This window comes from Urocitellus parryii, chromosome 10 (genome assembly GCF_045843805.1).
Source record: "Urocitellus parryii isolate mUroPar1 chromosome 10, mUroPar1.hap1, whole genome shotgun sequence".
NCBI classification, from domain to species: domain Eukaryota; kingdom Metazoa; phylum Chordata; class Mammalia; order Rodentia; family Sciuridae; genus Urocitellus; species Urocitellus parryii.
The window spans coordinates 109,449,569-109,464,254 of NC_135540.1; the positions used below are offsets into that span (position 1 = coordinate 109,449,569).

Below are 14,686 nucleotides of genomic sequence, written 5' to 3' on the forward strand. Positions count from 1 at the left end.
TCCTGTGGCCCGGAGGGGAGAGGAAACATTGTCACCCAGAATGTGACAAGCCCTCTCACTCATTCATTCAATTACAGATTCAGCATCTCCCGAGAGCTCTTTTGTGCAGAGCGCTGGGTCAGGTAGGAGGTGTGCAAAAAGGAGGCAACGCCCCACCTTCAAAATAAACAAATGATAATTAACCAAAATGAACAGAATTCTCCCTAGCCCGGGGGTGGGGGGTGGGAGGGACAGGCGCTGCCTGATTCCCCCTGATCTCTCTGGGAAAACAGATTCAGAAGCCAAACCCAGGAGAGGGAAAGAGGCATTTTCTTTGAAACCCACAGGAGGGAAGGCTGGGGACTGGGCGGCGGGGGAGAGGGAGGCAGTCTTTCCTTAGGGAGGAGGTCTGTCAAGGCCACTCAAACGTTTCTCTGCGGCTGGGAGGAAGTAGAGGTTTATTTTCTTTTAGAAAAACGGAGCCCTTTTCCCTACTGGGCTCGGTTTCTAGTAGGGGAAGCTCCGCCCCTTTGGGCCACTGATTGGTCCAACTCTTTTTAAGATAATTTATGCCAGCATCCTCGGGATTTGATTGGCTTCCCGGCTGAGTTCCGCTGGGAGTCGCATCCTACCTGGTTAGGAGGTGTATTGCCATTCCACACTCTCCCAGCTCCTACTCACTGGGCTGCTGCTGAGGTGGGAGGCAAAGTCCTGGTTCGGAGATTGGGCAGTGTTAACAGAAAAAGAGATCCCGATGGGTTCTTGGAAAGCTTTTTTCTTCTCCCCTTTTCTTCTGTGGAGTCAAAGTAGAGGGGTGAGGTTGATGTTCTTATTATTGACCCTGCATTTGGGAAACTGGTAAGTAAATTCAAAACTTAAAACTATTTTTTTTGACATCTAACTCTTTCCCTGTATTTCTCTTTCTTTAAAAGAAATCATTCTAAAGAAATTGCATTTCCTGGGGGAACATGTGTAATATTTACCATCATTTTATCTTCTGATTGTATCTGCTCACTCTCAGCATGAAATTAGCTTATTTCTGAAGCACTGAGATTAGTTCAGTTGCTGCTTTTTTTTTTTTTTTTACTTCAAGCAGAGTACAAACTAGTAAAGGTTCAGTTACTGCGAAGGGGTGTGGAAGAGTAGAAATGACTTTGCTATTAAATTTAGTGAATGAATGCCATTGATGAACTTTCTGGATGATTCTGCATTTTAAAGACAGAGCTATCTCACAAACTTCTTAACAGCATGCATGGTTTGTTTGTTCATTTCTTTCCAGTATACTAATACTGTTTTTCTTCCTTATTATTTGGTAACTTTCTGGAATAAACCAATGTTTTATAAGATTATAAATCTGGCTTAAATCTCTATCAAGGTTGAAAATGTGTAAATTTCAAGTCAGAAATGACCCTGTATATTTTATTGAAACCAGAGTTGAGTGGGTTTTATTTTAGTTGGCTGTCCACTAGCAATTACAAAATGTAAGGTGATATGAGTATCTTGGCTGTATGTGTGCATGACATTACCAATCACAAGGCTCCAGCCTAAGAGGAACAAGATTAGGCGGCAATAGCTTTCAATGAAACTTTGAAATTATTCTGGTAAGGAAATGAAATGCTCAGATGTCATATATGGATCATTTGAAAGAATAGAGGGTGAAAAGAATTAAAATGTATTCATTAAAAAACATAGGCACTATACATGTCTGGTCCACAACACTAAGATCATGTAACTTATTTTAAATAAGTGTATATATTTAAAGTTATATTATTGTATTATATAATTCCTCTTAGAACTTGACTAAGGAACTATGAAGATAGAAACATGTCTTTAAAACTGTAGCATCACTAAAATGAATTATTATTATAATTTTAGTATATAGCTGGAGTATTTGCTTTTGCCATTGCAAGCAGATAGAACAAATACATTTTCTTTCAGAAAATCGAGATTGGATTAAAGTATAAGTAATATCAGCTTTACCGGAAAATTTTTTTTGTCATTTGGTATTTTCCTGATTTCACAGTTTCAGTTTATATATACATTTCTCTTAGACTGTCAAATGTTCTATATAACAAACATGTTCATCAATGAATCATTCCTTATATATGTTGCATCATGATGACTTATTTCTTTGACTATATTACAAAATTTTATAGAAGCTATTCAAATAGAACACACATCTTCATAGTATTACAAAAGTAAAGGCAAATTTACCTAGTGGTTTTCTGAAGTAACAACCTGTATACTCTTTCTGTTGTTCTAAGGACAACTTTCTCTTTCAATCTAACAGGCAAATCACTTAGGAAAAAATCATGTTTTCCATTCAAGTAATCCTTTAAATAGTATACTTTGTTCTTAAGGATATTTATGTTAAAATAATTGCAACTGGCTCCTAAACTCCAGTTTCTCAGAGTTAAAGAACTCAGTGGTGTAGTGGACAAGGCACGGGCTTAGCAGTCTGAATACATAATGATGTGTGTCAAGCATCTATAACCTGTCTGGACTCAGTTGTTTAAGAAATGAGGGATAACAGTAGGCATTTATGTTTCCAGTGTTGGCATTCAATGCATGTAAGATTTGAACTGAAACATCAAATGACTCAAGGGCTGCTTCACTGGTTTATCTTAGTAGTTCTCAAAAGGGAAATTTGTAAATGTGAGTCCCATATACTTTTTTACCATGTGCGTGAGTGGCTGTTACACAGTTTGATTGATAAACAATTCATTTTATCATAATACTAGAGATAAACTGCATTATTCCATTCAACGAATATACATTAAAAAACAAATCTGTTGTTATAATTAGCTCTTAGAGCCTCATGAAAGTTTATGCTTTCCATTTTTAAAGTAGCTAAAGTTATGCTGAACTTTTCATGCTTTTAATACTTGGAGATACTTGATGTTAACATGCATTAACCACATACAATCATATTTACCTTTTTCTTTCTTGTTCTGAGGGATATTTCCAAAACTGACCACAGGTAGTTTTGTTTGTAAGTATTTTTATGTCATAGAAAAAATAAATGAATCTTCACAATCATCTCAAATCATCTATTTTTGAATTTGCCAAATTGGAAGCTACTGTTTTCTAATTTGTGTGTGGTACTTGGGGGCTCTACCACTGAGGTGCATCCCCAACCCCTTTTGTTTGCTTTTTGAATTTTGAGACTGGATTTCTCTAAGGTTCCCAGGCTAATCTTAAACTTTGGATCCTCTAGTCTCAGTCTCCCAAGTAGCTGAGATTACAGGGGAGCATCACTGTGCTTGGCTAACCTTTGTTGTTGTGTTTTGAGGGATCAAACCCAGATTCTCCTGCATGTGCATGCAAGACAAGCACTCTATTACTAAACCACATTCCCAGTCCTTGTTTTTTTGTTTAATTTCAAGACAATATCTCACTAATTTGCCTAGGCTAACCTCAAACTTGGGATCCTCCTGCCTTAACCTCCCAAGTAGCTGTGATTATGGTCAGACACCACCATGCCTAGCTGACTTTTTTTTTTTTTTTTCTGCTTTCTTGTGTGGTGGTGCTGGAGGTAAAATCCAGAGACTTCTGCCTGCTAGGCAAGCATTCTACCACTGAACCACATCTCCAGTCCTTATTGTTTCTTATATCTAATCAGATGCAAAACCATCTCTCCTTAATAGTTTTCATTAACACCTTCATTAAAACGTTCCATTAATACTTTCTCTCTTTATTACTTTTCATTAAAAACATAAAGGAGAAACATTATATTGATTTTTATATTGGTAAACTATGAACACTGATCCTTCTTTTATAGCTAAAACCTGTAGTCATGGATCCTGTGTTACATTCACCAGGAGACCCTATGGTTTCTGTTCAAGTTGGTTTAAATTTACTCAGCTTTCTTTGATTTCTTTGTAATGTTGAAAAAAAATCTAGCTATAAGCAGGTTTTCAAAAAGAGTTTAAAAAGCGCCTTGAGGTTTTATGTGTTCGAAAATGTAAGCTGTGATCAACTTTGATCAACAAGTTATATTTTGAGACAATCTCAAGGAAAATACTTGTTTTTATATAAAAATTTTCCATGAATCAATAATCATACAGTGTAGGATTCAACTTCCCAGATGAAAATATTCAAATATAATTGCTTTTAAAATATACTTTAACAATATTTCTGTGGGGGTGGTAGTGAATGAAAGATTTTTCTTTAGATGTCTAAATTTTTGGTTTAAATTTCTAACATACTAAATATAACCAAGAAAACTTGAGAAGAAGACGCTGCTCCATGATAATTACATATTTACAGAACTGTGAGACAACATAATTTTGAAAATAAAATACAAATGTCATAATTGACAAGTCCCTTGTTTATAAAGTCTTTTAAATTATCCAAACAAGAAATACCTTTCTTGAAGTTCATTCCATTCTATACTATAAAATGTACATTTGACTAAGTAATAAAAGGAAATGCTTGACATTTCATTCAAATACTAAATAGATTAATATAATATTTTATAGTTTCTTAAATGTGATTAAAATTGCCTTGGGAGACAAGAATGAAGATGGAGGCCCAAAGAGGGTAGACAAGGAAGGATACAAAGTTTAAAAGTGGCTTTTGAGATATTGAGAAAATGTGATTTTTTATAGTCAATGACTGCTAGGAGGCAAGAGGAGGAATGGACTCAAATGGAGTAGAGCAGGCCCCAAGTGGAAAGTCTGGATTTTACCATCAAATTTAAATTCTAGTTTCAGCTTTACCATTTCCTATTGGAATAATCTCAGACAAGTCTTGAGGCAGAGAGTCATCTATATTTCCCGATTATTTCAAGACCAAATAGAAAATTTGTGCAAAGAGCCTATCACTTACTGCTTTATCTGAAAAAGGCAGAATAGCATATATTGTGTAAACTCACAGTAGTATTGATCTTTGTTAAAGTGATTTTAAGTCCAGTAGAATGAAATCCTTAAATCCTTGTGTGCAATTTAATACCCTTAAGTTTGGGAGAGATCACTCATTCATGTATTCAACAAATGTTTATTGAATACCTGCTGTGTGTGGAACCTAGTGCAATATGCTAAGCTTACAGCGAAAAGAGTGCACAGGAGCACTACCCATAGGGCGCCTATCTATCTGCTAAGATCTAGATGTATGGTTTTAATCAAAAGAAAACAACTTTTAGTCAAAATATGTAGACATAGCTCGAGGATTTAAATTCTTGAGGCTAGAAGATGCTGAGAACAAATCATGGCTAAGAAAAGAGAATTGAAGAGCCATAAGATTTCTCATCAGCTGTACTAGAAGACTATCGGGAAAATGTCTCCCAAATTCTTACGACAAATATCCAGCCTAGATTATGACATTTAATCAAATTTCCAGTTAAACAGGAAGGGAGAATAAAGTCCAGATACTGTTACTTGCCCATTTTACACATGGAAAAACAGGCAGAGATTTTTTTGAAAACTTAATACTCATTTTGGTGATAAGTGTTGGATTCAAATCTCAAATACAAGTATTCGATGTCCAAAGCCTGAATTTTTAAAGGTCAAACCACTAAGATCACAAATACAATATAAATCAAAGCAAGTAGGCTGACTGTGGATGAAGGGGAAGGAAAAGGAAGAGAAGGAAACAGAAAAGAAGAGAAATAGGAGAGAAGGGTAAGGGAGAGGAGAGCCATTCTGGGAAGGACTGGAAAAGGAAGGAAAGATAATGTAATTATCCTTTCATTGATAGAGGCAGAGTAGGTAGAAAAATCTACTCTACATATACGTTTACTTTCTTGGATATCATGTACATTGCTAGAAAAATTATTTTAAGAAAAAAAAGTTGGATCAATAAAATAAGATTATAGTATAAAGAATTAAAATCAAGAATTTTTTTTGTGTAAGTAAGTTTTGTTGAGGAATGGCTACTTTAAAGGATGTTACATAAAATCACAGTTGAATTTATTATGCATATTTGTACAGTCATACCATAACCAAGCAGTGAATGTTACTTGAAGGCAGATTTTCATGCCACATAGAGGTCCTTTAACAAGATAATGGATGCCTAATCACTAGGTTTATTCAAACAGAAGCCTGTTAGCGGTTTCTTCTACTCTGTAGGAGGCAGATAAATTTATGATTTTCTTTCTATTTTTAAACATCTGAGAATTGAATTGTCTCAGTATTAAAATAGTTTGGAAAATCAAGTCTTGTGTTTCAGAAAATAGCCTTAACTGCAAATGCATTCTGTAAACATACATTTAAAATTTGCCATTTATTCAGCAACTATTTACCCAGCAGTTTTTATGTAATAAGGTTCTTAGGACCTGCAGATAAAATGTTAAGCAAGATAAAGTCCTTGCCCTTTGTGTTTCTGTAGTACGAAGAGGATATATATAAGACTTATGTAAGATGCACAGGACAGAGAAATCTGAGGCCTTGTTTCTGGTGAACTTAATTCTGGTAGTTTAGGTTGAGATGACTTATTAATAGAAATAAGAAGAGGTGAAATGTAAGTGCTACTGAGAATTCTAGATGAGGTGCTGTGAGAATACTAAGGAGGCTGCCATCAATGCAACTCTGGAAACAAAGATTGTATGCTGTCAGTTGTCATATGCACAAGTTCAGGTCAATGTTAGTGAAGGGTGTAGAGAGACAGGTAATATAACTGTGACCCCTGGTCTGGTTTCAGAGTTTGGTAGTTTTTTGAAAGCTTTGTTCTCTGGTCATCTATTCTGTGGCATTAAAATAGTGACATCCTACTAAAGGCTATATAATTTAGTGTAATAGTGAAATTCTGAACTGTGGGAATCCTTTTCTCCCAGAAAACATGTACTCTAAAATTTAATATTTCTCTTTATTTTTGGATAAGCATCAAATGACAAAGTAATGGAGACTGTGCTAAGCCATAGAGATATGCAATTTAACTAGATAGTTCCTGCTCTTCAACCTATGGATAGAGTGGGAAGATCAGAAAATCTATTATCAGGATATATTTGGTTTAATACAAACATTTTAATGTTAGTGTGATTTGGTTCCCCAGATAACATTAAGACTACTAGAATGGGATTTGTGCATGTAGCCCAGTGGTAAAGCACTTGCCTAGACCATGTAAGACCCTGTGTATGATACCCAGAATAGCAAAAACAAACAAACAATCAAACAAACTCTAGAATGGAAGATTCTGATCTCCAAGTTAATCTTTGAGTAGATTTCTAGGACTATCCCTTATAATTATACAATATGTGAATTGCCTGAGTACAGAAACACATTCACCTCTCAGTCATCCTTAATGTATATGCCAGTATACAAATTATATATCTATATTCCAGTATAAAATTATTTTCCAGCATATTTCACAATGTTTTGAGTAAGGAGTACCTATTACATAATTTGGTCTTCTGATTAGCAAAGTAGTAGCCATATTGGCTGGATTGGATTTCAGTGCTACTCATATCTCTGTATTCTATAATCTATTTTTTATTAGGTAAATATGGCTTATGAATATATGTTTTCTTTTGGCATTTATTTACAAATTATTTTCTTAAAACCTTAAATTCATAATTCAAATAGATTAGAAGAAAAGTTTGGTTGTTTCTTTTGTCCTTATTTTTATTTTCTTCTTTTTAAAGTGGATGATCCAAGACTATCTTATGTTTCAGTCTGATTTTAAGATTCTGAGAGAAGAAAAAATACATATGCTTCTATATTCAGAGGTATTAATTTCCATCTTTTTCACTTTTAAGGTCTTGTTATATATTTTATAACTTAAAGTCTCAATATGATGATTTCATTTTGCAAAATTTTACCAGATTTAAAACATTTATCCGATGAATAAATGCATCAGAGATTTACAAAATGTGAATGTCATGAAAGGTTGAATCATTTCTTAATCTAATCTATGTGCTAGTAGGCTTTATGGATACAAACTAAAAAAAGAAAAGAAAAAAAAAGAAAAAAACAGGAAACAGAGGATTTTAAAAATATACTATAATGATATTGTTTTCTTTCTCTTCTTTCAAAAAATATCCACATAGAAGTCGTTCCAAAAGAACATTTATTATCTCTGGATATTTACCACATCTCTGAAGACTAGTCATGGAATATATGGTTTGTAGTTTTCTACACTCTATTTTAAATAGCACAGTTGACCTGCCAAACAAAGTAAATAAAACAAAAACAAAAGTTCAAAGATTGGCAAAGAACATTGTTTTATTAGTAGTATTTGTTGTTATCCTAAGGATCAATCATTACACTACAAAAGTTTCAACTGTATAACCAAAAACATTTAGAAAACATTTCAAAATTCTTTTTTACAATCTGAATATATGCTACTGTATCTACTAATTTAAAAACTACTCTGTTATTACACTCTCCCTTCTTATTAATGATTAGAATTTTATATTCTTGTGTGCAAATTGATAAACTATGTTCCAATAGGCTTAGGAATTGCACCAAATCCTTTTTGAAACCAATGAAACATTCTGTAATAAAATTATAGGTACCTATCTACCTTTCTAGATCAGTAAACCTATTTTATCTTGTTTTTAATGATAGTGCAGCATTCTGCATTTTAGAGGTATAATTTATGAAATCATTCCATAATAAATTATCTCACTTGCATTTTGTCTATTTTAACCATTTCATGTGTGTCTATCCATGCCTTTTATTTCAATATATGTATCAATATTGTCAAATTATTTATCATAATGCCAATTTCACATTCTGTTGATGGTTATAACATATGCCATTTATTCATATTATTATCACTACTTGATGTAATGAATTTATTAATATTTTGTCCATATCGCTAAAATTTTACATTTTAAATTTACTTTCTCTTGCAGTGTTAGCAAAATTTAATATTTTTTTTTGCTTTTTGCCCTCTGAATTATTGTATATTAGCTATATTGTAAATATATGTCAGCTGATGTTTTGTCTCTAGCATTGAATAAAGTGATCTATGCCATTCATGAATTCTTTTAATTTTTTTTTCTGTTCCTAAGTTGGTTACCGATTACCACTAATGGTCCCCTCACTCCAAAGGTCAAAAAAGCATTTTCAACATCTTCTGTAATTGTTTTACACTCTATTATAGTTTGTTCTTAATTATACTATGTGAGTTAGGAACATTATTTTGATCTCTTCTGAATTAATCAGCATTTCCATACAACTTGATGAATAATTTAACTGTTTATTTATAAATCAACTAGTAACTTTGATCCTATAATAGATTTCTATACCTTAAAATGGATTAGTACTATTATTAGAAATTTAAAAAATATGTAAGATTAGCTATCATAATTCTCCTAATATGCCCAATAGATATAATTGAAAATGTTTTAAATTCACCTGAATTTTACCCTGAGTTCTCACATCCTTTCCATCCATTCACCTATATTGTAATTTTTTAAATAATTATTAGACCTTTAGATTGTGTTGGACTTTGTGCCAGATGCCAGTGATGTCATATTGAATGCCCTAGGCTCTTTCTTAAAGTTGCTTAGAGCTTATAGGGTTCATAAATAAATAAATAGTTAACTAAGAGGCAATATGATCAATATTCTTAGTTTATACTACCTGTGCCAATGAACTAGAAGTAAGAATTTGGGCAAGTTACTTAAACCTCTCAGAAACTCAGTTATCTTCATTTATAAAATTTATAGGATACTTGTTTATTTACTCATTCATGCAACAAACAGTTGTGTGCTCATTTTGTGCCAGACATTTTTCTAAGTACTGACATTGCATCAGAAAAAGAAAAAGAGAGAGAAAAATTCCCATACTCATGGATCATGATGAGAACTAACACAATATGTTGAGAATGCTAGGAAAATGCTTACTTTTTAAGGTTATTGTGAAAGAGTGAATTTCTTTCATTTTAAACAAATTTTAGTATGAGCAAGGTCAGAAATTCCACATTTAGCTCCTACTTGATGAATGCATGCCTGGACCACATTAAGCAAGTTGAACTAGACAAAATTGTTTTCCAGTTCAATAGATTTAGCCAAACATCATCTTCACAGATGATTTAGTAATATATCTAAACTAATGAAATCTTACTGTACATTGACAGAGCGGAAAATTTTAAAAATTGACTTAACCCTGATAGGATATATTATTTGTTTCTTTGTATAAGAAATTAATTTACAAATAGTTCATATTCTGAATAATCATTAAATTTAAAATATTGGCTATCCTGAGCTTAATTCAGTTGAACAAAGGAGGACCAACTTGGTTTCCTAGCTTAGGAGTCATATATGAAGAAACTATAAACTAATTTCTCCCTGTCAGCTAAGTTTCCCCTGTATTATATAATTCTGAGCATTTTTTTTCATTCCATGCTTATCATCATCTTCCACTAAGTATCTTCCCCAAGTATTTCAAATGGAATCAAAACAAAACTTTTCTAATGCTACTTCTGATAGATGTTTAAATATTTCATGAATGCTCAGAAGGCACTAGGAAACCTATTGGATTTCCATTATGTTGTTTAGAGTCTTATCTTTCCTACCATCAATATTTTTCTACCATACATTAATATTTTACCAAATATGGAATTAAATTTTCATTTTCTTTTTGGTATTTCTTATTAAAATTGAATTATATCACTACTTGTACAATAGATTCCAATGACAGTTCAATTAAGAAAATAATGATCATGATTACAAGTCATTTTGAAGGTCAAAGCCTCTAGTAGAAATATTGCCCAATTGGAAAGTTTGTAAAACATGATATTTTTGTAGTTTTTGAAAACAAACTAATAAGATTACAGTATATCTAGACAATACAAAATAGGTTAGAGTTACTGATATTTCAAAAAAAAATGCTAGTGAAACTGTCATTTCTACTCAATGGTCCCAAACTCTACAATTTGGGATCACAGTCATAATTGTTTATATGAGATACAGAGCAGAAGAGTCAAAGAGAGAAAGAAAAAAAAGAAGAAGTAGGGGAGGAAGGAAGGAAAGATGGAAGAAAAGAATAGGAAGATAAGAAATAACTGACAATGAGAGGGTGTATGTGTGCATTTGTCTTTTTGTGTGTGTGAATGTGTGTGTGAAATTTAGAATCATTGCATTGAACTACTAAATAGTAACTTTTGCAATCAGTTTAAAACATTTTGCATTATACATATTGTTATGTATTATTAGGAGAACATCACAATCCTTTTATTCATACTACTTTGTAAAGAATATTTAAAATTTAGCTGAGAAATAATGAGCTATAATGAATTTATAATTAATGAAAAGTGAAAAGGAAACTATATTAAAGAATGCAAAGGGCAGCAGTGGATGGTTGCAAAATTATTCAAAATAATGACATCATGGTGGCTACCCTAGAACTGAAAAGATGAACCAGGTGATCCTGTACCATCATTCTTCCTCTGTCATCATTTTCATATTCAGCCTCATAACAAACTTGGAAAATGATTGTTTAAAATGATGTCTAATTATTTTATTTGACTTACAAAATCTTAGTTAAAAATGTTTCCAAGTTCAGATAATAAGGAAAGGAGGTATGTGGTGTAACAAAATAAATTCAGATACCTAATAATTACTGCATTAAAAATATTGGCCATCCTGAGCTTAATTCAGTTGAGCGTACTAAGACCAAGTGTTCTTTCAGTTTTCAGCTATGACTTTATGAGCTTTTATGTAAATTGAAAGTAGCAAAAGTGTTCTTGCTAGACTATATTTTCAGTTAATAAAACCTACTACTTTAAAATGTTGTTTGTTGGTAGACAAGGGTACTTTCTGCTAAGGAACACTGCATGTAATAAGCTTTACCACTGGCTACCCTACCATATGTTAAATTTAGACAGTAAATGGAGAATAGGAGGCATATTCTTTCTCCTGGTCATCTTGCCTCTTCCCTATCAATATAAAACGAAGCAAAGAACATATATCTCCCTCTTTTTAAACTCTGTTTATCAAGATCTTTTGTAGTAGAAGATTCTTTTTATCCTAAAATCAATTAAATATTTTTTAAATGTGGTTTTATATATTAAAAAAAAAAACTGTGCTTAAGCAAGCTAACTAAACAAATACATGAATGACAGACTACAGGGTATCACCTGAGCTCCAGTGAAGAATTGATCAACCAAACATCAGAAAAATTGAGAACAGGAAAGTCCTGAGGTCCAGGTAGCAGAAATCCCTGTATTTTCCTTCTTGGGCTAAGCCTTTAACTGAACTGCACTACAAACTAGCAATTTCTGCAATCATTGGATAAAATTCTCCAAGGGCAGAAGTGAATGACTGCCTCACTTAGAGGGGTAATATGTCTACCTTATTCTAAACAACTTAGCCTGAGATATAGATCCCTGGGTTACCAACAGGGCACATCCATGTGGGTTGTTTTTAGATGAATTCAAATTAAAGCAAAATAGGAAATTATACACATAAGTGTCTATAAAACTAGCCATTTGTGACAAGGGAACTGGAACCTGGAGAAGAAAATAATTTTGGCCCTTCTTTTGCTCAGAACATGATTTTATCTATTGGTTTCGTTTTTAATGATCATATAAGATTAACTTGGAGGTATTTTCAACAATACTTTCTGAAACCAGAGATGTCTGTCTGAAGATAGACAATATGATACTGATCAAGCCATATTTGATGTTTACATTAATTATGGCTATATCCATATAGTCAGAGGTATAAGTTTGTGTAATGTAGGAAGTTAAGTTTTTAAATTTAAAATATTCTCTTAAGTTAACAATTGCCTTTTTAAAAACATTTCACTTTGTTTATTAATTATCACATACTCCCAAACTTTCCACATCACTATAATGTTCAGGCAGCCAAGATAGAGAGCCATAGGACTCTCTGAAATGCAGAAACTCTATTCTCCTTCAAAAAAACACCAACACATATATAGATGTATTATTCTGTGTTATTCTTCCTTCAGTCTCAGCAAATTGACCTAGGCTTTCATTTCACTTTGATTTGTTTTTAGCAAGCCAGTTTTAGAAAAGGCCCACATCTGCAGAACATGCATCTTTTTTTTTTTTAATTTGCTTTAAAAGTATGCCCCTAACTTCAGAAAGGACCATTCTTCTGGCTCCCTCAGATATCCACAGCCATCTCTTTAATTTTATGATTTGGATTTTAGCATTTTTCTGGTTTATCATTAATGGTGGTTAGGACTTTATTTCTTCTCTCTTTGCTACTTTTGGTTGATTTCTGAGAAAGGAATGATAGCATGTCTACCATTTTCAGAATGAAGTCCTAAATTACCTGTTACAAAAGCTTTCTAATATTTGTTCACCATCAAAGGATTCACAAAGCTCTAAGCTCTAAAAGTTGAATGATAAAACTGTCTCAAAGATATTTATAGACTTATCACATGTTATCACACTATCATTAAAAGATTATTATTAATACAAAATTTAAGCTTCCATCTTCTATCTATGTGCTTTCTATCTTCTATCTATATTCTATGTCTGGGGATTGTTTTATTCACTTTTGTTTCCTCAATATTCAGGAAGATTCTTGGTACACAATAATCACCTACTAAATATTTTTCAAATGAAGTTGAATAAAATTTAATGAAATTTTTTAAAAAACTAACTGGAATATAAATTTCATAAGGTCCAATGACCAATACATACAAATTAGCATTATTCTATTGTACTCACAGAATATTATCTATATTCTATTTTACTAACAATCAAGAAAATATGATGAAATAAAAGTTAGGCACTATTTCACAGCCATTAAATAGGAAAAATGAATTATGTGACTATACTTTAATAATTTACTAGTTATTTGTATAATTGTGTCATTTAGGGATCCATATGTAAATCAAAAATATAATAATTAGCTATTCATACTAATGATTAAATTTACTATAATACTATACTGCATTCATTACAACAGTTATAATCATTGGAAAGAGAGGTTTTACTCTTTGAACTGGGTGTTGGGTTCATAAATAGTTGATTATTGCATAATCTACTGTTTTGGAGTTCCTAAAATATTGCATAGTAACCTCTTTCTGCCACAACCTACCATCACATTTAACTAGAAGATATTCTTCTAAGTAACTAGTAAAGGACCTCATAAGTATGATCATTGATACACCTGAATTACTTAATTATACTCATTTTATATGTGATATGATAATTATTTGGAATTTATTTTGTCATTAAGTAGTTGTGAGATCTTAATGAAATCATTTATCTTTTCAGAATTCCAGTCTCCATTTTTTTTCTTTTTTGATGTAAGCAGTAGTACACAACACTTTCTAATTATGTGAGCACTTAGAACAGTGTATGTTCCTAAAGATGTTTAATGGGAGGGTTAACAATTTAAAGCCTATAGAAAACATCAAATTTGAGATTGTATACATACTTTTTCCCCCAGTATAACCTCTTATGTGTGATTTTACTCAAGTGAGTAACAAACCTTAATGATGAAAACAAAGCATTCTAGTTAATTGTCTATTAATATTAAAATGACAGTACAAGCAAAATGTCCTAGTTAACTAATTGTTTTCGATGGTATTAATATAAGAGTGATAGTGGTAATCATGATTTCTGTGTCTATATTTATTCATTTTCTAAGTGTAAAATGGCAAACCTCAGATTCCTATTCAAGTGTATTTAGCTAGTATGTCAGTACTGAGTTAACTGATTAACTTGTTGTTAATATTTATTAATAGATGTTTTAGAGAATAAAACTAGGGTAACTTCAAAGAATAATAATGTAAAAAATAAATTTGATATTTTCTTTTTAATAGCATGGAAGAATTTT

General features: G+C 32.2%; 1 protein-coding gene across 2 annotated transcripts in view; it reads left to right on the forward strand.

Annotated features, from left to right (window-relative positions):
• The first annotated feature begins 733 nt into the window (after positions 1-733).
• Gabrg1 (gamma-aminobutyric acid type A receptor subunit gamma1) overlaps positions 734-14,686 on the forward strand; it is an 81,015-nt gene continuing 67,062 nt past the window's right edge. For both annotated transcript variants that reach the window (XM_026386556.2, XM_077803386.1), the window contains exon 1: positions 734-837. In XM_026386556.2, coding sequence (XP_026242341.2) covers positions 734-837 — 104 coding nt within the window. The remainder of the gene's footprint in view (positions 838-14,686) is intronic.